This window comes from Anolis carolinensis, chromosome 6 (genome assembly GCF_035594765.1).
Source record: "Anolis carolinensis isolate JA03-04 chromosome 6, rAnoCar3.1.pri, whole genome shotgun sequence".
NCBI lineage: Eukaryota > Metazoa > Chordata > Lepidosauria > Squamata > Dactyloidae > Anolis > Anolis carolinensis.
In genome coordinates this window covers 81,872,622-81,899,769 of record NC_085846.1, presented here as the reverse complement: position 1 = coordinate 81,899,769, position 27,148 = coordinate 81,872,622, and the positions used below count along the sequence as shown (strand labels likewise).

The following is a 27,148-nucleotide window of genomic DNA, read 5'->3' as shown; positions in this document are numbered from 1 at the left end:
AAACCTGTACATATTGCATAGAAATAAGTCCCATTGATAGAGAATGGATGTGGTAATTCCACTAATTACAGTTTATATGGAACTTTGATAAGGTTAAAAGACTTGGGCATGAAAATAGAGTGGTATTGTATTAACAGAGGTTAAAATCATTTTGAATAATAATCTACCTCTTGAAAATCACACCATATATAGTTGAATAAAGCATCTGAGCAACTGAACAATTATTGTTTTCAGGTAGAAACTGGATACTACCCACATGAAATATATTTAATAAAATAATTCAAAGCAGATAACTGTATTTTTAAAATCTGCATGGAAAGCAGATATCTGCAGCAATCCCACCATGGTCCTACCATAACACAACCATTCCACGGTCATTGTATTATGTGTTATTGTGAGGCAAGAGTTGATAGGAAGTAAATCACCCCCACCCCTCATTTGAAATTAAGTGCTGAAGAAGAGTTCTACAATTCCTGTGGATTGCTACAATGACAAATATATGGATCCTTGTTGGAAATAGCAATCTCCCAAGCCTTTCACTGTTCATTTGTTAAGGTATATATTTTCTAACCTTATTGTATGTGTATGTTGATTTGCCAGTTTGACTGTACCTCTTTGGTTTGGGAGGAGTTATAGACATGAGATTGTACTGAGCATGTTCAGACTCAGGACTCCATTTTGTATTCAGTCTGTTTTACACCTCAATTGAGGTGGATGCATGTTGCTGTTTGAACTTCGATAAGGAAGTATGACTTATGGACTTTAGTGAGTGCAACTATACTTAAAGGCTATGGACTATTGACTAAGAATGATACCCTGTGTACTCAACACACAGAGAACTACATCCTATCTATAACTGAACTTTAATAAGAAATGTGCCTGTATGGTAAATTAATGTAAGATGTTTGTGAGTAAACAAGATATGTTATTTTTCAAATAAGACTTTGGTTGTTTTTTTAAAAAATCTCTGAGTGCATATTTTAAACTAAGAGTTTTCAAGGGAGTGTATATCTTTTGGGCAACTGCAACTGCAATTTCAACTTCAAAGACACAACCGTCCTCTGCTAATCAAATATATTTTTGCAGTGGCATGTCTTTGTCTTTGGCAGTTCAAAGACATGGTTCTTCAGTTTAACACTGGAGTTACCTGTGTGCCATTACATGAATGCTTATTAATATCACTTGTTCAAAGGGTTGATTTCTAACAAGATCATGCTTTTCTTGACTAGTGGATTTCAAAAGATAGGTCTCCACATGTTCATGGAGATTCACATTTGCCAAATGGATATGTTGCCAGAGACTGGGTGCAGTTATTTTCCAATAATCTTACTAAACTATCACATGTCGAACATATCATAAAAGTTCCCTAGAAGCCAAGAAGCCAGTTAAACTCAGACTGTTGTAATGTGGACATATCATGAAAAATTATAATTCACCATAAAATACAATAATGCTTGGTAAAGCAGAAGTCAATAGTCAAAGAGGAACACTGCATTCCAGATGGCTGGGCCCAATCAAGGACAGTTGATGATAGAATGACTGGGAGGTCTCTCATTCATATGGTCACCATAAGGTTGAAGTCAGCTTGACAGTAGTTAATAACAACATATCTGTGCTAATAAATTATGCATTTCATGTTTTTCTTTCTTAGTCATTCATTTGGAAGCATGTGATAGATAGCACCTTGTGACAGTTATAGAACATATAAATGAGAATGATCACATCTGCAATAAATAAACCATATCAGTCTTTCACTCAGATGGCTTTTGTCTTTTAGTTTAGATTGTAATTTTATGGACAACTTTATTTTTATTTTATTTTAATGTAGTACATAATGTTGCTACACATAATTGTGATCATTACTGTGGTTGCCAAACATAATGGTTGGGATTTAGATTTTGACAGGTGCAGTTGACGTAAAGGGAGAGAACCTCCTAGCCATGAAAGCAATTTTGACAATGCCATATCACAAGTCAGTGGACCATACTGAATGGGTCAAGCTGAAAAGAATATGAAAGATCCCTCCAAATCAGGTTCTGACAAATGTTCTGTGAGCCAAGGGGCTTAATCAATTGAAAGTAGATTCCAGCTCCAGCTCAATAGTGAATTATCCATCTGTGAGGCCACACAGATTTTGTAGTGCTCAGACTGAACCAACACATTCTACCATGCAGGGACAATTTAAAATGTCATTTGTTTCCACACAAAAGTCCAAATACTTTGTGTAATGAGATATGGCTGTAGCAGCTTTGGATACACTGGATTTAACATGATCCAAAGCAATTGCAGTTGAAATGTTGTTAGTAAATCCCAATGAGAGAAAGATAGACATGTGCAAAGGAATGTTGATGATTGGAAGTATCATTTGATTGAGCAAAATAATAACTGATCAAGAGAGAGATGAATAGACAAGACAGGCTACTTTTCCAGAGTCAGTTGACATCCCTCACTACACTTCCAAAGATGCTCCTGAGCAACAAAATTAAGTATTGAACAATCCTTTGGTGGAAAGCAGAATAAATCGCTATATGCCATACTGATGTTGATTGATTATCAAAATGCAAACAGGGTTGGAGACACAGGCAGGCTGCTTGTAAACAGAATCAGGAAAAAATAGTAAGCCACACCATTATATACAAGGTCATAGATGCCTGAACAGCAGGAGACTTTGAAAAATATTGACCATAATACTATTGACACACTACATCTATGTAACTTAGCTCATGTAAGTAAATATAAGAGAGGTAGTGACTTTGCAGTAGGTAAAGTGAGGGAGAAATAGGTTGCTTGGGATTGGCAGATTTTGTCCTAAATCACATTGTTTAGTTCTAACTTCAATAAACCCAAGTGATTCCTAATGTTTAAACACAAATATAAAACCCATTAATACAATGTTCTACTCTGGTTTTGATTAGAAATAAGATTCTGGTTCCTAAGTCTGTAGTCCAAAAAGGAGAAGGAAGTAGATAACTGAGGTTATCAGATAATCTGTCTTATTTGATTTGAACTGGGTTGTATGAGTCTACACTGCCACATAATCTAGTTCAAAAGAGATAATCTGGATTTTATAAGGCAGTGTAGATGGGGCCTGAGATGGTGTGGCGAGAGGAGCAACTGAAGTCTAGGCCCAATCCACCATGATCAGACTAGTATGTTTCAAGCAACAAGTGCCTTGATTCTGTTGGTAGAATGTACTAGTGAAACTCTGTCATTATATGAGGGAAACGGTCATGGTAAAGAGGCTCCAAAGCAAAGGGAAATTATTGGCAAACAGGCTTCTTCAGTTTTTGTCTATCTGCGTTCACTCATCTTTATTGTGCAGCCTTAGAAAAAATTTAGTGCACTAGTTTGCAATCCTAATATTCACACCATAAAATAATCTGGAGCTATCAAGTAAATTGGCGTTCCATCACTTGAAGTAAGGTTGACCTGCCAACTCAATTGAGTCCTAGAAGTGTAGTGAGCAGATCACAGAACACATATGCGGCAAACATTCAATAGTGTTATACACAGACAGGACAGACAACAGTACAGATAGAAGTCTGTAGGCATTTCCCATCTTCGGCATCCTGAAGGTTGTGCTTGATTCTGGCCACAGGGGTGCTGTCGCTCCATCCTCCATGTTGAAGAGCCCTGTTCACAGACTTCCTCCTTTTTCTTTGATCACCGGTATTTTTCTGATATTTCCTTATGGTGCCATTAAACTACCTCCTGCTTAAGCGGTACTTATTTATCTACTCATGGCTGTTTTAGATCTGCTAGGTGGGCAGTGAGCTGGGCCGAAGGTCAGAAGCTCACTCTCAACCTGGGCTTTGAACTACCATCCTTTTGAATTGGCAAGATTTATCGCAGCTGGTGGTTAACCTGCCATGCTAAAGCTGTACCCTACAGTTGCTGCTTTCCTGATGACAGTTTGGAAAAATTACTTTCAGGGGATACAGGTTCTGAGAATATGCATCCAGCATAGCTCTAAAAATGTTTCCATGTTCTCTTCCAAAAGTAGTTGGACTACAACTCCCATTATCTCTCAGCAGTTACCATACTAATTAGGCCTCATGAGTGCTATAGTCCAACTACATCTGGAGGGCAAATGATCCCTCCCACCAGAACTATAAAGGTCATTTGTGTGCAAGAATATCTCTATATCTCTAAGAATAAATGAATGACACTTGCTTCTGAGTAAATTTGCTTGGGATTGCATTGTATCATTGCAATTCTATTCATGTCTATTCATAAAAAGTTTCTACTAAATTTAATGGGGTTCACTCCCATGAAACCACCTATAGATTGCAGCTCATGTATCCTTAAGACAGTAATTAATTTGGGACATCCTTAATAAGGACATAGAGTTAGATTTCACTCCTGCTGTCAAGCATGACCACTAGCCATGGTACCACCCAGATTACTCGGGTTGAATGAAAAGTAATGCCTCCACCTTCGTAACTCCTCAACAGATGGCAGGTACTGGCTTGATCAGTAGACTCTCCTCTACAGTTCTATTTGGCAGGAAGCCTTAGCATTGAACGGTTGTGTTGTTAAAGTGCGAAGTATGGAACCCTGCGCAGATGATCGGTCAATGCGATTTAAGCAATGTGCAATCATTGAATTCTTGACAGCAGAAGGTGTCACCCCAAAGGAGTTTCATCAGAGAATGCAAGCTGTTTATGGTGATTGTGTTGATGTGAGTACTGTGCGTCGTTGGACGAGTAAGTTTAAAGATGTTGAGGTGGGAACATCTGACTTACATGACAAACAAAGAGTTGGCCGTCTTGTGACAGCAACCACCAATTTTCACAAGCAAAAGGTTGACAGATTGATTTAGGACAATCGTCGTATCACTCAGAGAGAAATTTCAAGCATAATCGGCATTTCACAAGAATGTGTGGGTTACATTATTGCTTTGCTTGGCTATCAGAAGATCTGTGCACAATGGTTACCCAGGATGCTGACACCTGAAATGAAAGCGCATAGACTTGAAATTTGCCAGGAACTCCTCTTGCGTTACGAGAATGAAGGTGACGCTTTTCTCCTTTGGGGTGACACCTTCTGCTGTCAAGAATTCAATGACTGCACGTTGCTTAACCAACTTGATCGACTGTCTGTGCAGGGCTCCATACTTCACACTTTAACAACACAACCATTCAATGCTAAGGCTTCCCACCAAGTAGAACTGTAGAGGAGGGTCTACTGAACAAGCCAGTACCTGCTGCATACCAGTGCTGCCATCTGTTGAGGAGTTACGAAGGTGGAGGCATTACTTTTCATTCAACCCTCGTACATTGCAAATCATACTTCATATAAAAACTTAAAATGCTTATTTCTGAATGTACTGTATATGATCATTCTTTGTCACCTAGGACTGAGATTTGGAAGGTGTGGCCATTAAGCCGCCCCAAGCCCTAGGCAGCATATAAGTTTGAAAGAAAAATAAATAAATAAATAAATAAATAAATAAATAAATAAATTTTTGTACCACAGTCACCATCATTGCTCCGCATTGGCTGTGCTGGCTAGGGGCAAATGAGAATTGCAGTTCAGAAACACAGAGAGGGCCATGTCTTCTCCAGAAACATTCTCTAAATGCCAAATGTCATTGTCATTTCTGAAGCAAAGATTATCCAATTGGTTGTAGCTGTTGTTATGGGACTTCATGGCAACCACTATTCATGGAGAGCCTGTCATAGACTTTCTTGGCAAGATTTATTCAAAGGAGGCTTCCCATTGTCTTCCTCTGAGGGACAGAACATATGACTTGTTCATGGTCCCATCGTCAGTTTTCATGGATGCATGGGGATTGGAACTTTAGCTTCCCACAGTTCTGGACCAGCATTCAAACTACTGCACTATGCTGGCACTCCATCCACTCAAATATTTATTAAAGTAGTTTGGGGTTCAAGGAACTGGAAGAATTAAGATCCAACAGTTACTGGGCAAAGAGCCTAAATGCCCTAAAGGAACCAGATCCCATCTGGTTTTGAAAGCTAAACAAGGTCAGTCCTGGTTAATATTGGGATGGGAGACCACCAATTAATAACAAGTGCAGTGGACAATATTTAAGAGGAAGGAATTGGCAAACCATCTCTGAGTGTTTCTTGCTTAGGAAAACCTCATGAAATTTGTGGGATCATCATAAGTCACAGGCAACTCAAAAGCACATGTATACACACAGAGAGTGACTGGGCAAGGGTTTCATGCACTTGCCAGGCAATTTTATTTTTTGCTTCCTTTCCTCTTATATATGCAATTAAATTGTGCTCCCCCGCAAAAAAAAAAAAAAACTTTTGCAAGATCATATTATTTTATTTTTAATTACTTGAACATTTTGTTAGCTTGTGTACTGCATTACCATGGCACTCTGTAGAAATATGTCATCCAAATACCCCAAAACAGTTGGCTCAGGGTGCATTTGACTGGTCCCATTCTCACCCAGAAGTAAAACAATAGATCCCTGTTGTGTGTTTTTATTATATTTTTATTCACTGCTGTATTTTAAATGGATGGAGAGATATATCAATATCAAAGATGGAATCCACCAGAAAGCACAGATTTGGTGAAACTGACAGAAGAAACTGTGAAATCATCTGGAGTTGTGCGATGCACACATGAAGATGTTAACATTCCAGGTATATAAAAAATACATGTTTTATTTTATTTTTCAAAAAGACTTCCAATACTTTTCTTTTCTGAAATAATCTCCCCTTGAGGTCAAGTGGAATCAGCTGACAAGTGCATGCTGTTTTTTTGATAGTAAAAGCTCTATGTAGTGTATACAGCTCTCCATATTTGCTGAGTTAGGGGCACAGAATCCTGTGAAAGTAAAAAAAAATCATTAATACAGAAATTTTTATTTGTTTGAGAGACAGAAAATACTTCTCTAGGAATTTCTAGGTCCTCCAGCATGACTTTATGGTCAATGTCCACTGGAAATTGGTCATATTATCACACCAGAGGAGACAGAGATTCATAGAACTGTGTTTTCTCTGGGCTGGATCTACACTGCCATATATGCCAGGATCTGATCCCAGATTATCTTCTTATCCCAGGTTATCTGGCAATGTAGATACAGGCATTTTCTAGACTGCCATATAATTCAGATTATCAAAGCGGGCAATCCACATTATCTGCTTTGAACTGGATTATATGAGTCTACACTGCCATACAATCCAGTTCAAAACAAATCATCTGGATTATATATGGCAGTGTAGAAGGGGCCTTATATAATCCAATTCAAATCAGATAATCTAGGATCAGATTCTGGGATATAGAACAGTGTAGATCCAGCCTAGAAATCTTTAGGGCCTCTCACATGACCAGAAAAAGTTGACTGTAGAGTTTTACTGAAGGACCTAGAGATTTCTAGGAAAAATGTATGAATCTAAGGCCCCATCTACACTGCCATATAATTCAGTTTCTAAATTCAGATGATCTTATTTGAATTGGATTATCTGACATTGTAAACTCATACAATCCAGTTCAAAGCAGATAATCTGAATTCAGAAACTGGAATATAGAACACTGAAGATGCAGCCAAATATGTGACTAATCAGGCCCCATCTACACTGCGGTGCAAAATCCAGACTATTTGTTTTGAACTGGATTATATGGCAGTGCAGATTTATATAACCTAGTTCCAAGTAGATAATCTGGATTATTTGCTTGCTTTGATAATGTGTATTCTATGGCAGTGTAGATCCAAAAAAATCCACAAAAATCAAATCTTTAGATGTAGGGGCCAACTGTAATTTTTCTTTCCCCTCCTCTATGCCACTCCACCAAAATAATCCTTTTGGGGCAGTATAAAGAAGCATTTTACTGCTCCATTTACATTGTGCATTTACACAGATTTATGAGTCTCTGACAAAAATGTGTTTTGACCCCTTCAGGGTGCTTGGATGGAGCTCTTTCACAGTTTTTGGAAGCAACTTGGGAGGAAAGTAAAGACTAAAGGGCAGAGAAAGAACTGCCAGGCTAAGGAGCTTCATGCAGCCTCTGCAACATGGAAGTCCCTCCCAGATTTTCTTGGAAAGCTTTCCCACTTTTCGAGGCTGCAAAACATCTTGGTGGCCCACCAAGGCGGGCGGTGTTACTGACCCCGCCGTCTGTCCGGATCTGGGGAACGCCTCATCCGGAGTGAAATCAGTGGGACTCATTTCCCCCTCAAGGCAACAACTACAGTCCAAAGCAGAGCTTGGGAAAGTCACCCGTTGTTTGGACTCGGGCTTCCTGAGTTTTCCGTGCTAGCTAGCTGCAGGGCTGTCAGAGCCGGAATCCCACACTTGGTAGCTTTCCCAAAGTCTGATCCAGTGTGGAAGCATGAATTCTGACTCTGTCAAATCTACTGAAATCAGAAAGGGCTGTACTGTAAACGACTCTCTGGACCACATAAAAATGATGTGTTCAAGCACCCACATACATAGAATCTTACACCTCATCATACTATACTTTATTTAAAGCAGGCAGCTCAAACTGCAGCTTTCCAGCTGTTTGGGCCTCCAACTCCTAGAAGTCCTAGACAGCTTCTTCAATGGTCAGGAATTCTGGGAATTGGAGGCCAAATCAGCTGGCAGGGCCACAGTTTAAGGATGCCTGCTTTAAAGAGCGGGTAGAGTTGATATCCCACTGCAAATCCTATGGTTGCCTCTTGCAGCATTCTGGGTTTTGTAGTTTAGGAAGGCCAAGAACCTCTCTGGCTGGGAAAGTTAAAGGCCCCTTCCTAAATTACAAACCCCAGAATTCTGCAGGAGACAGTCATAGGATTTAAAGTGATATGCACACTTTTTATCTACTCTTTAAAGCAGGGGTCCCCAAACTAAGGCCCAGGGGCCGGATGCGGCCCTCCAAGGCCATTTACCTGGCCCCCGCCCTCAGTTTTAGACTTAGGTTCGCCCAAAGTCTAAAATGACTTGAAGGCACAACAACAACAATCCTACTTGATGATCTCATTGGCCAGAAGCAGGCCCACACGTCCCACTGAAATCCTGATAAGTTTACAGTATGTTGGTTAAAATTATTTTTAAATATTGTATTGTTTTTTCATTTACCAATATTGTAAATGAAATATTGTAAATGAAATATTGTAAATGAATGATATGGTAATAATATAATATATTGTAATAAAAAATAAATATTGTGTATACATATAATATTGATAATAAATATTTTAATGTAATACAATATAATATTTATTTATTTGTTTATTACAGTATTTCTACCCCGCCCTTCTCACCTAATAGGGGACTCAGGGCGGCTAATAATAATAATACAATATAATAATATTGTATAATATAATAATATTAATTATATATTATATATTAAATGTAATATTACTAATAATATTACGGTATAATGGTATAGTACAATATAGTAATATATAATGCTAATATTGTGCTATGCTAATAATATAATATATTGTATGTACATACAACATGTAAGCTGCTCTGAGTCCCCTTCGGGGTGAGAGCGGGTGAGGTATAAATGTAGTAAATAAATAAATAAGTAAATGATTGTTGTTGGGGGTTTTTTTTTTGCACTACAAATAAGACATGTGCATAGGAATTTGTTTTTTTTTTTCTCCAAATGATAATTTGGCCCCTCAACCATCTGAGGGACCATGAATCGGCCCTCCACTTAAAAAGTTTGAGGACCCCTGCTTTAAAGTGTAGTGTAACGAGGAAAGAGGGCCATCCAGTCCAACCCTTTGCCAAGCATTAAAACACAATTGTGAGAATAGGGGCCCATGGTGTGGTGCCTTCTAAATGCTTTGGAGTGCAGGGTCCATAGAACAAACCAACATATTAAAGGATTGGGGCTTTATGGGAGATGTAGTCCAAAGCAGCATTGTTAGTGTGTGCCTTCAAATGGTCCTTCTTCTGGATTGTATTCTCTTCAGTAATCGTGGACGCACAGTAACCCAGAAGCATATCTAACCAAGATGATTACAATTGAATTCTCTTCTACCTCCATTTGATGTACTTCCATGGAAACAAAATATCTGGTTTAACAGCTATCTTGCAGTTGCCTCTTTTGGGGGGAAGAAGGTCTGTAGCCAGGGATCCAGTGTCTCCTCAAGAAACTTGCTCTAAAGGTCTGAGAAACTGAAATACTATTATTGTTTTATGAACTTTTGAAAAATAAGTAATATCTACTTGGAAGTTCTTCTGTACAAGATCTCCCAAACATTCAGAGTTCAAGAAAGTGACTATTTTGGACAACACCTCCCACAATTCTCATGCATTCAGGGGGTTCTGGGGGTTGTAGTCCCTGAGAGGGGCTGGAGTTTATGGGATCCAAGGGCCTAGCGGCATCGTTAGGCAGAGGGTGCGCCTACACTGTAGAATTAATGCAGTTTGACATCACTTCAACTGTTTTTATCATAGCAGGAGCTACTTGAGAAACTTCAAGTGGCTTCTGGTGTGAGAGAACTGGTCACCTGCAAGGACGTTGCCCAGGGGACGACCGGATGTTTGATGCGTTTATCATCCTCGTGGGAGGATTCTCTCATGTCCCTGCATGGGGAGCTGGAGCTCATAGAGGGAGCTCATTCACGCTCTCCCCAGATTTGAACCAGCAACTATCAGGTCAGCAACCCAACCCAAGTCAGTAGTCCTGCCGGCACAAGGATTTAACCCATTGCACCAGGGGGAAGTACTCTTTGGTAGAGAACACTAAAGATCTTGTAAAACTACAACTCCCATGACTTTACAGCATTCAGCCATGGTACTTAAAGCAGTAACAAACTGCATTGACTCTACATCAGGCATGGGCAAACTTCGGCCCTCCGGGTGTTTTGGACTTCAACTTCCACAATTCCTAACAGCCTACCGGCTGTTAGGAATTGTGGAAGTCCAAAACACCCAGAGGGGCGAAGTTTGCCCATGCCTGCTCTACAGTGTAGACAGAGGCGGTTCAACCAACAGGCCAACTAGGCAGTTGCCTGTGGCGCCATCTTGTTAGGGGCACCATCGAGGCAACTCCTGTAGGTCTCCACTTTGGGAAGCAAAGAAGCGGCGCTTTTCTGCTCCGCAAAGCCTTAATTTGTAAAATCTTAATGTAATTTGATGTTCAATAGGCTTTTCCTTAATTCCTCCTTATTATCCAACATTTTCACTTATCCAACGCTTTTATTTTTCAGTGATTGGGTTTTTTTGGGGGGGGTGCCAAAATTCTGTTTGCCTACACTTGAAAAATACCTAGGGCCGGCTCTGAGTGTAGATGCACTCTCCATGATTATGCCATCATAAATCAGAAGTCTTTCAGTTCCAGCAAGCTCCTACCTTGTTGTGTTGTCACAGGTTGGCTTCCTTCCATAAGCGAACTCCATTTGAAACATCTGATCCTGAATGCGGAGGAGACTTAACAAAAAAGAGAGAAGAGAAGGCACAGAGTGAGCGACAAAGGGAGGAAGTCATCTCTAAGGAACAGAAGCATCGACTTGTTTAGTCTTCTCCATCTCTGTATTTAATCTTCCCAGTGACAGTCGGGTTGCCAGATTTTAATCCAATTCTATTGGAATATTCACATCCAGAGGCCTTTAGTGCTTTGGTTCACAAGTCCCAACAGATATAAACAATAGGACCTACTCGCAAGTAAATTTACTTAGGCGGCCGCTACATAAGCACAGATCGGAAGGCACCATTGCCACTTAAGAGGATTTTATTCCTGACTAGATTGGGTACTCGGTGGTGCCCAAGGGTAATATCCATTTGGTCATATGTAACGCTATTTCTTAGGGAAAAAAACCCCTCACAGATCCATGATCTGCTGGGTTCAGTGTTCTCTGAATACAGGTGAACTATAACTCCCTGGTGCCAATGTCAATCACCCCTGGCCTTTGGGTCTGTGTGCCAGGTTTGGTGCAGATCTGTGGTTGGCTGGGTACAGTGTTCTCTGGATAACGGTAAACTATAACTCCCAGATTCCCAGGGCAATCACCCCCAAACCCTCCCAGTATTCACAGTTGGCCAGGTTGGGTCTGTGTGCCAAGTTTGGTCCAGGTCCATCGTTGGTGGCGTTCAGAGTGCTCTTCGATTGCAGATGAACTATACATCCCAGTCCTTACAACTCCTATAAATCATGGTGAATTCTCCCCAAACCTCCCTCCCCCCCCCCTCTCTCTCATATGTTCAGTTGCTATGTGCCATAGAAAAGAATAGGAAAGGGTTTAGGGAGAGGCAGTGGGTGGGGTCATGCAAATTCCACACCAATGGAGAGAGAAAGGAGCACTGGGAAGTGACATTCACTATAACCTGTAATGTCCTTGGAGGGAGGGCTTTGGTGACTCCCTAGCACTGTGGGTTAAAGCTGTTTGTGGAGGCAGAAGGCTGACAGTATAAGTGAACGCCCCGCCACATACACACACACATTTTTACTTTTATTATGTGTGTAGAAGATTATGTGCCCTGTTTTGGTTGGTCAGAAGATCTTTGCCTTCCACCTCTTACATTTTTTAAAGAAGGGAGTAGGAAAGGTTGCCATCCATCCATCTCCTTCCAGTGGAGAGGATATAATCGGTCTATGGGGGCATCTACACTGTAGAATTCAGTATTTGTTACTTTTTAAACTGCTATTACTTCAATTCTGTAGAGCCATGGGAACTGTAGTTGTACATGGTCTTTAACATTATTTGCCAGAGTGTGTTGATGCCCCATCAAACTACATCTCCCAGGATCCCATAGCGTTCAGCCCTGGCAGATGTTGTTAAACTGTGTCCATTCTACAGTACAGATGTACCTATGGAAAAGATTGAGCCCTTCAAGATAAACATACATCTCTTTGAAGGCCTCCAAAGCAGGATTTTATCATATTAAGACTGCAACTATGTGATGGAGAACTGGTTATTATTTGAAAAACTTGTTATGTTCCTGGTTTGAAAGTGTTATTTCCTATTTAATTGTGCAATGCTAACTTTGAAAATAGTTGTGATACTCCAAAAATTTCATTTTTGTGGCTGCCACAAACTCTTAGAGTCTCAACCAATTCAACATAGAGTCATTGAAAGCTAGAGTAAAATGTGCTGCAGGATGTCCCAGAAAAACTAAGTTTTGGCAGTTTAATAAACTTTTGTCATGCTTTTATGATAGGATCAATTATGAAATGACATTTATAACCCAGGAACAAAAATAGTGTCATATAGTTTCATTTTTAATATAAAGGTACCCAATACTGGCATGCAGGCTGAGACACAAAGCAGTATTTTTTAAAAATAAAAATAAAAATATGCATAATACATTAACTAAAACAGTTAACAATGTCACTATCATAAAGAAAATAGCAAAACCTTACATCATTCTTTCAAGCATAAAATTAAAATACCAAAAGCAGGGAGATGGTGTATAAGGCCTTATTCAGCAAATGCAAAGATAAAGCAGAACACTTCTGACTGTTCTTCTTCAAGGGGTTCAACTTTCCAGGAGTTAAATAGCCTTACAGCTTCAAAGCCTGGCTTCCTGCCTGAGGGAATCATTTGTTGGGAGGTGTTAGCTGGCCCTGATTGTTTCTTGTCTGGAATTCCCCTGTCTTCTGAGTGTTCTTTATTTACTGTCCTGGTTTTAGAGTTCTTTTTTAAAAAAAAATACTGGTAGCCAAAATTTGTTCATTTTCATTGTTTCCTCCTTTTTGTTGAAATTGTTCACATGCTTGTGGATTTCAGTCGCTTCTCTGTATAGTCTGACTTATAGTGGTCCAGCATTTCTGTGTGCTCAAATAAGCATCCAAGCTTTCAAGCTACAAGGCTTTTTAATACAAATCAAACTGGCTAATCGCAACATTCACACTTGCCTCAAACAGACAAGAGTTCTTTCTCTCATTCTGGACACTCAACAGAAATATAAACCCCTCTTGCCTGGTTTCCAACGGACCTCACAACCGCTGAGGATGCCTGCCATAGATGTGGGCGAAACATCAGGAGAGAATGCTTCTGGAAAATGGCCATACAGGCCGATAAACTCACAGCAACCCAGTGATTCCGGCCATGAAAGTCTTCGACAACACATTGCCTCTACACGGTTTGAGACCATTTGAACAGCCATGGCTACGAACTATGGAGTCCTAAGAGATGTAGGTTTTTTACAGCACCAAAGAGTGTTCGTGCCTCACCAAACTACGACGTTTTTCTCCTCCCTTCTTCTTCAATCCGCAATAGTTTTCTTTCTCCTTGCGGATTAAAGCCTTTCCCCAGCTCCACCCCGCCGCCGCTGGAGCAGCTGTTGTCTCTTTTCTCCCTTTGTAGAGGGAATTCTTCTTTTCCTCTCCACGAACCTCGAGCTTTGCCCCCTGTTCCTTCAGACTCCGAGCGGGACATCCGATCCAAGATCACACGCTTTTTCCTTTTGCTTCCCTAAATCCCCGAGTAGCCGTTGGACACTCGACCCCTTCCTTCAAAGGACTGTCAAAACTCCGCCCAGGGAGGGTTTGATCTGAATTAAATATTTGGCACTGAAATCCCATCTTTAGCAAAGAGGTTGATAGGCATGAATGAGATTACGACCTGTTAGGATCGCAACCCATTAAGGGTAGCAGAGTTTGAAAAGGAGCGTTCCTTGAGTTAATTTCATGCTTTAGGCAGGTAAAGATTCAAGCAGGCTTCTTTTGAAATAACAACCTCACAACCTCTGAGGATACCTGCTATAGATGCAGGCGAAATGTCAGGAAAGAATGCTTCTGGAACATGGCCATAGAGCCCGGAAAACTCACAGCTACCCACTGAAATAACAATATTTGTTTGCTGATAATGTCATGTATTTAATGATACAGGCACATTTCATGTGAAAGGATAAACTTCCAAACGTTTAGAGAGTTTGCATATAAAACTTATATTCCTTAACAGTCTCTTCATAAACTATATTGCTTTATGCAGCTATCTTTAATATGAATCTACTTTAAAAGAAAACCCAAGCCTCAACAGTTCCTAGCAGACTTCTACACCCAAGCTGACTCAAGGCTCAACTGGCTTTTCACTGTCACTAAACTGTATCCAACACATAAAGAATCGATGAAATGCAGTTTTTAGTCAACGGTTATTGCTGGATCTGCACAGTAGATTGAATGCAGTGTGGCACCACTTGAACTGTCATGGCTCATTGCTATGGGATCCTGGGAGTTGGAGTTTTGCAAGGTCTTTAGCCTTCTCTGACAAAACCTACTGGTGCCTCACCAAACTACAAATCTCAGGCTTCTTGAGCTTTGAGCCCTGGCAGTTAAAGAGGTGTCAAAACGTATTCGTTCTCTAGTGTAGATGCAGCCTTAGGCCACTTCCACACAGCTGAATAAAATCCCACATTATCTGCTTTGAACTGACAGTGTGGACTCAGATATTCCAGTTCAAAGCAGATATTGTGAGATTTTCTGGGTTATATGGCTGTGTGAACGGGCGTTAGTCTTCTACTGCCATAGATGACATTTCATTCAATTAAAAAAGTGTTCTGGAAGGGACATCTTTGCCTTCCTTAAAAAAGTTTACTCCTGGTACTCTGCTATATTTTGGTGGAATTGCCCCAACTGAGGGTTATTTTGAACCTAACAGCTCAGATTCCCCAACAAGGGGTTATGGGCCCAGTACACTTCCTCTGTGCCACTCTGCTATATTTTGGTGGAATTGCCCCACTGAGAGTTATTTTGAGCCTCACAGCTCGGATTCCCCAACACTTTTAACGGACTGAGCCCCCTGTTTATTTTATTTTTTAGTACCTTGGAAGTCTTTCCATGTAAAGGGATGATTTCCTGATTTGCAGCAGGGTGACCAAAAGGCGGTCTTCTCATTCTGTAACATTCTGTAGTCTTCCTTTCTGGGAGGTTTGAAGTCTTGCTCCTCTTTTGCCGTTTTAGCTTTTCTTTGAGACTGGTTTCATGAATGGAAACTCCCGTCTTCTTCCAGGATTTGAATCCAGGCCCTTAAATACCTGGTTCCTTTGAACGCATCACAGTTCTCGCCCCAAATACTCTGGGAAGACACTTGCAAAATATATTCCGGGAGAGCAGCAGTGGTCACGCATCGAAATACAACACAGCATTTAAAATACTTTGGGTTTCTTGTAGTTCCAAACCCGTAACAGGCTCAGGAGAATCCACAATCTGGGAAAACAAATTGATCCCGATCCAGAAAGGCAACTCGAGGCGATCAGAAATGGATGGATGCCTTGCTTCAGCTCTGCCGCAATTGTGTGAGTCCTTGTTGATGGAAAGATATATATCGAAAAACAAAAGTCCCAATCCAATACGATTCGTACTTAATTTTCCTCGGAAGACAACACTATTATATGTTAGGACCCTTCCACACAGTCATATAACCCAGAATATCAAGGCAGAAAATCCCACAATATCTGCTTTGAACTGCCATATATTCCAATTCAAAGCAGATAATGTGGGATTTTATTCAGCCGTGTGGAAGGGGTCTTTAGAGGAAAACTTGGACCTAAGAATGCCGATTTCTTAAGTATGAACCCCATCAGATGCAATGAATTTTACCACTGAACAGATATTTTCCCCCACCATCAAGCTCAGTTTGATTCCATTTTAGGATGGAGGGATTCTTTTAACCTCAACTAGAACCATTTTAAATCAACTTAGAATCATTTTAAATAACTTCCTAATTAACCAGCGTTTCTAGGGGAAGCCTTACTCCGGTTTCAGTTCCGATTTCGTCGTGATTTCAAAACAGAAGCCGCCTAAAGAGGTAGGAATGAGCTAGGCTGGCATCAAACACCCCCATCAAGCCAAACCGAGAGCACTAGTTTCCAGGCTTGTTTGCTTTAATAAATTACCCTAAGTGCCAACAATAAAGCAATAAAAGAATGATTAAAATTGGCCAGGAGGCTTTGAAGGAGGAAACGCACGCACTCACAAACACACACACACACACACATTATAAAAGGCATTTTAAAAAATCAAATGGTTGAAAGGTCACTTTCCTTTCCACGGCGTTACAATAGGAGCCAATATTCGGGAAAAGTAGTGAAAACATTTTCTGCTTTGGAAGCAAGGTCCCATCTGAATCGGTGAGCTGCGGTTCAAACAGTGCTTGAAAGGGCGACCGAGACGACGTTAAACTCCTCAAAGTCCCACTTGTGTCAGTTGACTCTTATTTCTTCTCCTTTCGAAAGTTCACAACACTCTTACATTGGAACCCTATATGGTTAATATTCCTATCAAGGGAAGGCAGTGAGAAAAAGATACATGCAAAGACAGATTTGCTTCGAAGGGTCCAAAGGAGGTTAAGACTCAATGTGAATCCGAGTTGTCTTCTCAGTTCAGTATCCATCATGCTTCCCAAAGGATGCCGATGGTTAAAGCACAAGGCTCAACTTTTCTATTTTGAGGATATAGCTGGAGAACAAGACTAGAAAGAACAACACTATGTAACACCATTTTTGGTTCCTGGGTTATAAATGTCATTTCCTAATTGGGTCTATGATAAAAAAAAACATGGGAAAAGTTTATTAAACTGCAAAAACTTGGAGTTGCTATGAGTTTTCCAGGCTGTACGGAAGCATTCTCTCCTGACGTTTCACCCGCATCTATGGCAGGCATCCTCAGAGGTTGTGAGGTCTGTTGGAAACCAGGCAAGAGGGGTTTATATATTTGAGTAAAATCCAGGGTGGGAGAAAGAATTCTTGTCTAGACCTCACAATCTTTGAGGATGCCTGCTATAGATGCAGGCGAAACGTCAGGGGAGAATGCTTCTGGAACATGGCCATACAGCCCGGAAAACTCACAGGAATCCAGTCATTCCGGCCATGAACGCCTTTAACAACACAATGCAAAAACTTTGTTTTGTGGGACACCCTGAAGCACAGTTTACTTTGATTTTTCTATGAACAGTCTCAACCAATTCAACATAGTTTGCGGCAGCCACAGAAACAAAGTTTCTGAAGTATAACTACTACAGTAGAGTCTCACTTATCCAAGATAAACGGGCCGGCAGAACACTGGATAAGCGATAATCTTGGATAATAAGGAAGGATTAAGAAAAAAGCCTATTAAACATAAAATTACATTATGATTTTAAAAATTAGCACCAAAACATGTTTTACCAGAAATTGACAGAAAAGCAGTTATGTTATGTAGTAATTACTGTATTTACGAATTTAGCACCAAAACATTGCAACATTTACTACAAAAACAATGACTACTAAAAGGCAGACTGCCTTGGATAATACAGAACCTTGGAAAGTGAAGCTTGGATAAGTGAGACTCTACTGTACTTTTAAAGTAAGCATCTACAGTTAAACAGGAAATAAGACTTTCAAACCAAGAACAGATTCCCCCCCCCCCATTTTTTTTACATACTGTGATAACACAAAGACAAGTTAGCCTCACAAATTCTTGGAGGATATACAAATTGTGTTAGGTTTCATCTACACTGTAGAATTAATGCAGTTAGACCCCACTTTAAGTTCCATGTCTCAATCCTATGGAATCATATTAGTTGAAGTATGAAACCGAGACTGCCAGCACTCTTTGGCAGAGAAGGCGAAGACTTTGTAAAACTGCAAATTCCACGATTCCACGGCATTGAACCATAAAACATTCAGGCATAGTGTCTGCCTATAAATGTGTGTTCCTAAACTCTTCATAAAACTGAGGAAATAGTCTATGAAATAATATGCTACCGAATTCCTTCTCTCAGGGCCCTTCCACAGAGCCATATAACCCAGAATATCAAGGCAGAAAATCCCACAATATCCGCTTTGAGTTGGGTTGAGTCCACACAGCCATATATTCCAGTTCAAAGCAGATGATGTGGGATTTTATTCAGCTGTGTGGAAGAGGCCTCAACCTCTGTTTCAAGATCTCTTCGCATACTGATATTCCAGACTAGCATAGCTATGGCCCCTTCCACGTAGCTGTATAAAATCCACATTGAACTGGATTATATGGCAGTTTTGACTCAGATAACGCAGTTCAAAGCAGATATTGTGGATATTCTGGGTTATATGGCTGTGTGGAAGGCCCCTGTGTCTCTGAATTCAAGATTAATTCCCCTGAGTTTAATGGATCTTTCTTCTAAGAATGTGATCTTACAGCATGCTCTGTACTTAAGCAAGATTCCCTTTAAGGTCACAAGAAGCATACATTATAAAGCAAATGAAAACGGAATCAACAACATCAATTTTACCAATTCGGAGTGAAGGAAGGCAGAAAAGAGGATACGGAGTGAAGGATGATAGTAGATGCTCTACCTCGGATTTTCTGCAAATCTCCGGGGATCTTCAGGTCTACTTGGGTTCCATAGAGTCTGTGCCTTCCTGCTAAAGTCGGTTAGGTTAGGAGAGAGAGCTAATATTTGACATATAAAGATAATATTTTGGAATACAGTACAGAAGTCATAGATATTGCCTTTCTCTCGCTCTTATTTCTCCGAGTAATGGCATTGGAACAACACCTAAGTAATAAAAAAAAACACATCACTTTCCTTCCGAGAAAACTTTTTCAAGGTTCCAAGGGTTTGTCCTAAATAGCAGCCCCTTCCCTGGGATCCCCCCCCCAATCGCCCCCACCTGGGGAAACGGGGCTCTTCTGATGGGCAGGTTGGAAAGGTGCTGTCTTTTCTGGGCTCCCGCAGCCTTTTTCTTGAGGAGAGGGGAAGAAGGTCTTCTCTTTCTTCGACAGGGCTGCAAGGAGGTGGTGGGGTTCAGAGAGACCCTCAGGAAGCCAGAGAAGGAAGGCAAAGCGAGACCGGGGTGGCCAAAGCGAGCGAGACGTCTTCTTCCCGGCTCGGTGGGCCCTTTTGATCTCTGCGGTTCGCCGGCAGTGGGGGGCGCAAGAAGACAGCAGTTTGGAGTAGGCTTCGTGAGTAAAGGGAGGAGGAGGAGGCGGATGTGGGATCACAGAGATGAAAAGGGTGGGGAGGGAGGGAGGAAAGGAAGGAAGGGAGGAGCGGGCAAGGGGAAGGGAGGGGCAGCGCCCTGGATGCTTAGATCTGCTCACTCACCGCTTCTTAAAGTGTGAGTCCCCAACGCAAACGGGGTCCCTCTAAGCTGAATGATAGGGCAAAGAAAAAAAATGGCAACAGCAAACAGTTTCTGAAAGGGGATCCGTTTACATCAGTGGTTCCCAACCTGGAGTCCCCAAATATTTTTGGCCTACATCTCTCAGAAATTCCATCCAGTTTATCAGCCGTTAGGATTTCTGGGAGTTGAAGGCCATCTAGGGACGCCAGGTTGAGAACCACTGGTTTACACCAATCTGTTAGCAACATGCAATACTTACTTACAGTGGACTCTGCAGAAAATGCTTCAGCTGTACTCCACAAGAAAAGTAAAACAAGCCTGTTTAGCAAGCCTTACAAATGTTAATATTGTTAATGTGGGATTTGTTTATTGATAGTGTTTAAATGCAATTTGTGTCTTGGTTTGTATTGCATACTGATTGCATCATCCAGAGTGCCCAGGACTGGGATGGGCGGAGTTACGATCTCTGAGGCAGGGCTGAGCTTCTATCCCCGTCCTGCAGCACCTGCCAGGACACAGGAGGGGGCGGGTGTCTTCCCAAGTGCCTGAGGGGGCTGAGCCTCTATACCCCGCCCCCGTGTTCTAACAAGCGCCTCAGGGGAGGTATACAGAGGCTCTTGGGAAGAGGCCCCGCCCCTAGCCCCGCCCTTTAGTCCTAAAAGTCCTGTCTCGGGCTCTTGGAAGGAGGCCCCGCCCCCTTCCCTAGCTCCACCCTCTGTGTCCCAACAAGTGCCTCAGGAGAGGTATAGATTCTCAGCCCTGTCTTGGGTTCTTGGGAAGAAGCCACGCCCACTCCTCTAGCTCCGCCCCGTGTTCTAACAGGTGCCTCAGGGGCTCAGCCCTGTCTCTGTCACTTGGGAAGAAGCCCCGCCCATCCCTTGACCCCATCCCCAAATGCACCTGTGGCCATCACTGCCCCCCTGTTGAATTGGTTGAGATTGTCATTGAAAAACTATAGCCAAATATGTGTTGTCGAAGGCTTTCATGGCCGGAATCACTGGGTTTCTCTGAGTTTTCCAGGGGTGTATGGTCATGCTCCAGAATCATTTTCTCCTGGTATGCATCTATGGCATGCATTCTTAGAGGATGTGGGGTATATTGGAAACTTGGCAAAAGAGGTTTATATGTCTGTGGAAGGTCCAGGGTGGGAGAAAGAACTCTTGTCTGTTGGAGGCAAGAGCAAATGTTGCAATTAATTGCCTTGATTAGCATTGAACAGGCTTGCAGCTTCAAGGCCTGACTGCTTCCTGCTTGGGGGGAATCCTTTGTTGGGAGGTGTTAACTGGTCCTGATTGTTTCATGTCTGGAATTCCCCTGTTTTCTGAGTGTTGTTCTTTATTTACTGTCCTGATTTTAGAGGGTTTTTGTTCATTTTCATGGTTTCCTCCTTTCTATTAAAATTGTCTACATGCTTGTGGATTTCAAAGTCTTCTCTGTGGAGTCTGACATGGTGGTTGTTAAAGTGGTCCAGCATTTCGTGTTCTCAAATAATATACTGTGTCCATATACTGGTTGAGAGGGTAATGGGTGTTACTTTACTTCAAAATGTGTTAAAGCAGCATTTATTACATCTCTATGCCTCAGTTTGTTGCAGGAGATTCTAAACTTCTTAACTAATGACTCACTAGTGGGAAAAAGTAGAAGGAGACTGTGAGCCTACAAGACTTAAGCAAGACTTTTGATAATAGGATTCCCATTCATTGAATCACTATAAGTCAAAGTTGATTTGATAGCAGACAACTACTAATTGAAGACCTAAAACTGTCACTGTGTGCCTATATATAGTGGGAAAGCCATCCTTCTTGTACGCTTGCTTTGGATAATGGATTTTGTAATATGGAAGTGTCAAGAAAAGCTGAAAGCATGACAGTACTAGTCAATAGGGCTTTGATATAAAGTGCATTGTATACACCTTTTATGGGATATCAAAAGACTGTTTTTTTTGCAGACTACTTTTGCCTCACATTGATGGGTATATAGCTGAAAGTTTATTATAGCTTTAGTAGAACTTACCAAGTGACTTCTGTCCATTTTTTTTGTGTCAGGAGCGACTTGAGAAACTAAAAGTTGCTTCTGGTGTGAGAGAATTGGCTGTTTGCAAGGACGTTGTCCAGGGGATGATGTTTTATCATCCTGTGGGAGGCTTTTCTCATGACCCTGCATGGGGAGCTAGAGCCGACAGATGGGAGCTCACCCCATTCCCCAGATTTGAAACACCAACCTTTTGGTCAGCAGTCCTGCCAGCACAAGGGTTTAACCCATTGCTCCACTGGGGGCTCCATGCTTCGGTCCATGAGTCTATATTATCATGTTCCCACACATGTATCTCAAACACATGAGAGCATTTTAGAAAAGACCGTGAGAAACCATCCTATCAGATCAATCTTGAATATTATTACATACTACATCAAGGACTCAGCCCACTTAATAGAAAAAAAAATCAGCAACCTCAAGTTCAGCACCAATGACATACTGATCAGCTTCAATGTGGTGTGTCTATTTACCAAGGTTCCAGTAGCAGACACCATTGCACTAATCAACCTGAATTTCCCAGAAGACATCACAGCCCTGTTTCACGATTTACTCACCACAAGCTACTTCCAGTGGGACAATGAATTCTATGAACAGAAAAATGGGGTAGCCATGGGGAGCCCTCTCAGCCAGGTCATAGCAAATATCTTCGTGGAACACTTTGAGAAACAAGCCCTGGTAACAGCAATAAAAAGCCCACTATATGGTTCAGATATGTGGATGACACCTTCACCATTTGGAGCCATGAAGAAGAAGAACTATACAAGTTCCTGGACCACATCAACAGCATCCACCTAAGCATCCAATTCACCATGGAAAAAGGAAATGAAGGAAACTGCAATCCCTAGATGTCCTAGTCATCAGCAAACCCAATCAACAATTGGGTCACACAGTTTATAGAACACGGAACATGCAGAGGTGGTATTGCTCGTTCCTTCCTCTGAAATGTAACCTACATTGTAATTTACCATGTTTTTATTTTAACCTATTTTTAAAGCTTGCAAGCTGGCTGAAGTCTTATTTGCCAAAGGGTGAAAGGCAGAATTATAAGTAAGCAAATAGATAAATAAATTCCTTTTGCTTTGATGTTTAAACAGATGAAATACTGACTGATGGTGGACCAATAAAATCTGAGACCACTGATGACAGCTTCCCAACACCAGCACTGAGTCATCTTGCCTTCACTGCAGCTTTAATTGTAAGCAATTTTCTGTGGAAAACTGGAACACAAAGCTATACAGTGCATAATATCATAATGCATTTCAGCTTTTATTAGATTTTTTCTTTTATGTACTTTTATGTGCAAATGAACTGCTGCATGGTATTGTACTGATCCCACCTAGTTCGCTTTTGTTGATATTGTTTGCTCATTTTAGTCTTGATTACAGATCTTCATTGAAGTGTTACATGTATTTTTTTGTTTTCATTAGCTTGTTGTCTCAATATAATTATTCTAATTATTCTATATTTAAAGTCAATTCACTACTTGTTCCATAGTATTTTCACTGATTTTTATTAAACCTCTAAATGGCATGTGGGATCCAACTTGAAGACAGCAGTAATTTTCCAAGAATTATCCAAGTTGTCTCCCATGGAACCTTAGCAACTCTCATAAACTTAATAGATTTTTTTCAGAAAGAAGATCAGTAGTCAAGTTGAAACTTCCCTAAAATTGGTTGCCATTAATAGCCTTCTGAGAAATGCTTTGCAGTATTTTGTGTGCAACCAAAGAAGCTAATTATTATTTTTTGCAGACTTGCTCCAAATGGTTAACTTCCTTAGTTTCTATGGAGACTGGGAACTTTCATTTTTAAGCAAGCACTTTGACATTGCTTAATTTAGCTTATTTCTAGTTAGTGTTGGCTTTTTGTGAGTGTGAGCTTGTATTAGTGCTCTTCTTGCTATTTTAAGTCAAGTGTTTGTGTTCTAATGACGGATTGCTGCTATTTTTATCTTAGTGTTTATTTTCCTCCTTTCTATGTAGTGTGACTCCTTTTTGGAAAGAAAAGGCAGGATATGCATTCCTTACCCCAAAAATAAAAAAATGGCATTCTGTGTTCATGCATGGTAATATTAATATGCAGGATACTAGGCAATTTCCCAAATAAATGGAAGTAGTTCATAGAAAATGTCCATTGAGTTGCCAGACTGAAATATGGAGAGAGCTCCTGTCCCTTTAAAGGTTGATTAGAAAAGGAAATTTCAGCAGGCATTATTTGCTACCAACAAATAATGTGCATGTCCATCATTGTTGCCGGCGAAAAAACTGGCAAATCTCTTGGGAAGGCAGGCAGACAAATGTCAGTGTCCTGGAAGAAGCAACGACCACCAGCATTGAAGTGATGCTCCTATGCCATCAACTCCGCTGGACTGGCCACATTGTCCGAATGCCCGATCACCATCTCCCAAAGCAGTTACTGTACTCCCAACGCAAGAATGAAAAACTGAATGAGAGTGGACAGGAAAAGAGATTTAAATATGGGCTTAAAGCTAACCTCAAAAACTGTGGCACAGACACTGAGAACTGGGAAGCCCTGGCCCTTTAGCACTCTAACTGGAGGTCAGCTGTAACCAGCAGTGCTGTGGAATTCGAAGAGGCACACATAGAGGGTGAAAGGGAGAAATGTGCCAAGAGGAAGGTGCGTCGTGCCAACTGAGACTGCCTTCCACCTGGAAACAGATGGCCTCACCGTGGACGAACATGCGGATCAATAATAGGACCCCACAGTCACCTACATACCCACCACCAAGACACTACACTTGAAGAACCATCATACTCGGACAATGAGGGATCGTCTAAGTAAGTAAATATGTGCCCTCAAGTTATCGGTCAACTGAAGATGCCTCCATCTTCTACACAAACATTACTAGAATAGGATCAATTTCCAGTTTTAATATTCAATCTGTCAACTTTTCCAATATAGCATTCAATTGAAGGTGTATAGTATGTCATTAAGTGATAGATTAAAGTGAAAAGTCAAATGTGTTCCACACTGAAGTTACAAAGTTTGTAAACAACTCTTTTTGGTTAACTTTAAGACGATTTTGTATGTGATGATATGATGCTGTTCCTTCCATTTATGGATATTGGTAACATAGCGCAGAATATAAAGGAATGTAAGGTAAAGGTAAAGGTTTCCCCTGACATTAAATCCAGTCGTGTCTGACTCTCGGGGTTGGTGCTCATCTCCATTTCTAAGCCGAAGAGCCGGCGTTGTCCATAGACACCTTCAAGGTCATGTGGCCGGCATGACTGCATGGACCATCGTTACCTTCCCGCCAGAGCGGTACCTATTAATCTCACATTTGCATGTTTTCGAACTGCTAGGTTGGCAGAAGCTGGAGCTAACAGCGGGCACTCACTCCGCTCCCCGGGTTTGAACCTGGGACCTTTTGGTCTGCAAGTTCAGCAGCTCAGTGCTTTAACACACTGAGCCATCAGAGGCTCCATAAAGGAATGTACCTTTGGGGAAAAACTTGGAAACCTTATTTTTGGACTATACCTGCCAGAACATTTCACAGGTGACTGCAGGGGGTAGAAGCTGGAAGTTCTATTCCAGGAAAGTAACTTTTCTGAACTCTGATAACTGGTGAGCAGCTGAGGCCTCTTCTACATTGTCATATAATTCAGGTTATCAAATCAGATAATCCAAATTATCTGCTTTGAACTGGATTATATGAGTCTACACTGCCATATAATCCAGTTCAAAGCAGATAATCAGGATTTTATATGGCAGGAGAAGGAGCCCAAGTGAAAGAGGCATTCTTGTTGCAGAGATAGTGTGCAGTTTGTTTCTCACTAAGGGCACGCCCATCCACCCAGTAAGGAGCACTAGGTTTTTTTGCATTTGTATAAACTTTTCCAAACTGTGGTTCTGGTCTACAGAAGGGTAGCCTATTCTCTTGGGGGGAAATACAAAAAAAAAGTCATGGGAGAAAACTCATTTCCTAAGGGATTATGGGTGGGTGGGGAATTTTTATTTTGCAGGGAGAAAGCCTTTTTCCATTCCTCCCTGTTGTTTTTTCCCCATATCTTTTGGCCCTGTAGGTTTGAAATGTTCATTACAGCCCAATTTAAGTTTTCCCCATGGCAAACATCCTTAAAATTGCAGGCCATCCGCTGAGAAGGATTGCATGTTTTGAAGGGGTGTTCTTTGGAGTTTCTGAAAAGCCACATTATTTTGGTAGCAATGCTTGGCTGAGTGCCACAGTTTATTAGAATGTTGACTCCAGCTGGAGAAGAGGCAACTGGTGGGCTGAATAATGAGGCAGAGAGGGAAAAATAAACGCTTTGCTGAGCACATTTTATTAACACAGCCAGAGCTCTGGTTTCTCACTGCATTTACTTTGTTCTTAATCTAGCTGCTAAATCTTAGAAAATATAGCAACAACCTGACTCTGGCAATATCTTAGGTGCATAAGAACAACTGAATACCAGCAATTGGTAGAGATTCCCTAATAGGTAAGAATAAAACTTAATGGAAATTGTATCCTATGTATTCAAGTAAGCCAACACAAAGGATAATGATATTCTTGCAGTAGCAAATTATATGCCAGTTTTCAAAGGCTCTCTGGACTTTGTTAAAGCTGAATGGATAAAGAAGAACTGTCAACTGCCTATGTAAAATAACTTGGTTTACACATCCCCTTATCCTTTCTTTCCATTTCTTCTTCTCTCTGTCATTCATGCCTACTTGTAATTCACATTCATTGTCTTCACCTCAGTGCCCTGCTTTATAATCTCAAGCGTGTGTGGGTGGACAGGAGCTATTTATTGGCGAATCACTCATTTTTTGAGAAGTCGCTGCTTCAAATGTTTTAGATTTCAAAACAGATTCTAGGATTTCACTTTGGGGAGCCACGGCTCATAAACTCCTCCAGTATCTGAGACAGCCAACCTGAATCTGAACCATCCAGATGTTTTGAAATTCAACTTTCCATAGCTCCAGACCACAGGGCTAATTATCAGGAATGCTGGAAATTGTAGTCTTAACTTGGCAGGAGGGCACAAGGCAGATAGAAGCTTGTTGGCTTAGGGGCGGGTGGGTTCCTGGAGTGTTAGTCCCTTTTCTGCAAAATATGAAGACTGCTTTAATTAAGTCTCAGTCTCCTTTACCAGAGTTTATAGGAGCCGCAGTGCTGCAATAGGTGTAATCCTTGTGCCGGCTAAA

General features: G+C 41.1%; 1 protein-coding gene across 1 annotated transcript; it reads right to left on the bottom strand.

Annotated features, from left to right (window-relative positions):
• Nucleotides 1-6,451: 6,451 nt before the first annotated feature.
• Nucleotides 6,452-24,680, bottom strand: LOC107983252 (uncharacterized). The gene is made up of 5 exons (XM_062957853.1): nucleotides 24,668-24,680; nucleotides 19,494-19,922; nucleotides 19,112-19,244; nucleotides 11,274-11,351; nucleotides 6,452-6,807 (listed from the first exon to the last, which is right to left on the bottom strand). The coding sequence occupies exons 1-5, from the start codon at nucleotides 24,678-24,680 to the stop codon at nucleotides 6,792-6,794; spliced, it is 669 nt and encodes a 222-aa protein (XP_062813923.1). The 3' UTR covers nucleotides 6,452-6,791.
• Between the last annotated feature and the right edge of the window lie 2,468 nt (nucleotides 24,681-27,148).

Bases quoted from the DNA above. Each gene is read 5' to 3' on its own strand.
- LOC107983252 (XM_062957853.1), bottom strand. The intron at 19,245-19,493 runs GTGGGGGCGATT...AACCGACTTTAG, and splicing joins GAAGAGCCCCGTTTCCCCAG to CAGGAAGGCACAGACTCTAT. The intron at 11,352-19,111 runs GTAAAATTGATG...TTTTTTGTTAAG, and splicing joins CCTTCCTTCACTCCGAATTG to TCTCCTCCGCATTCAGGATC.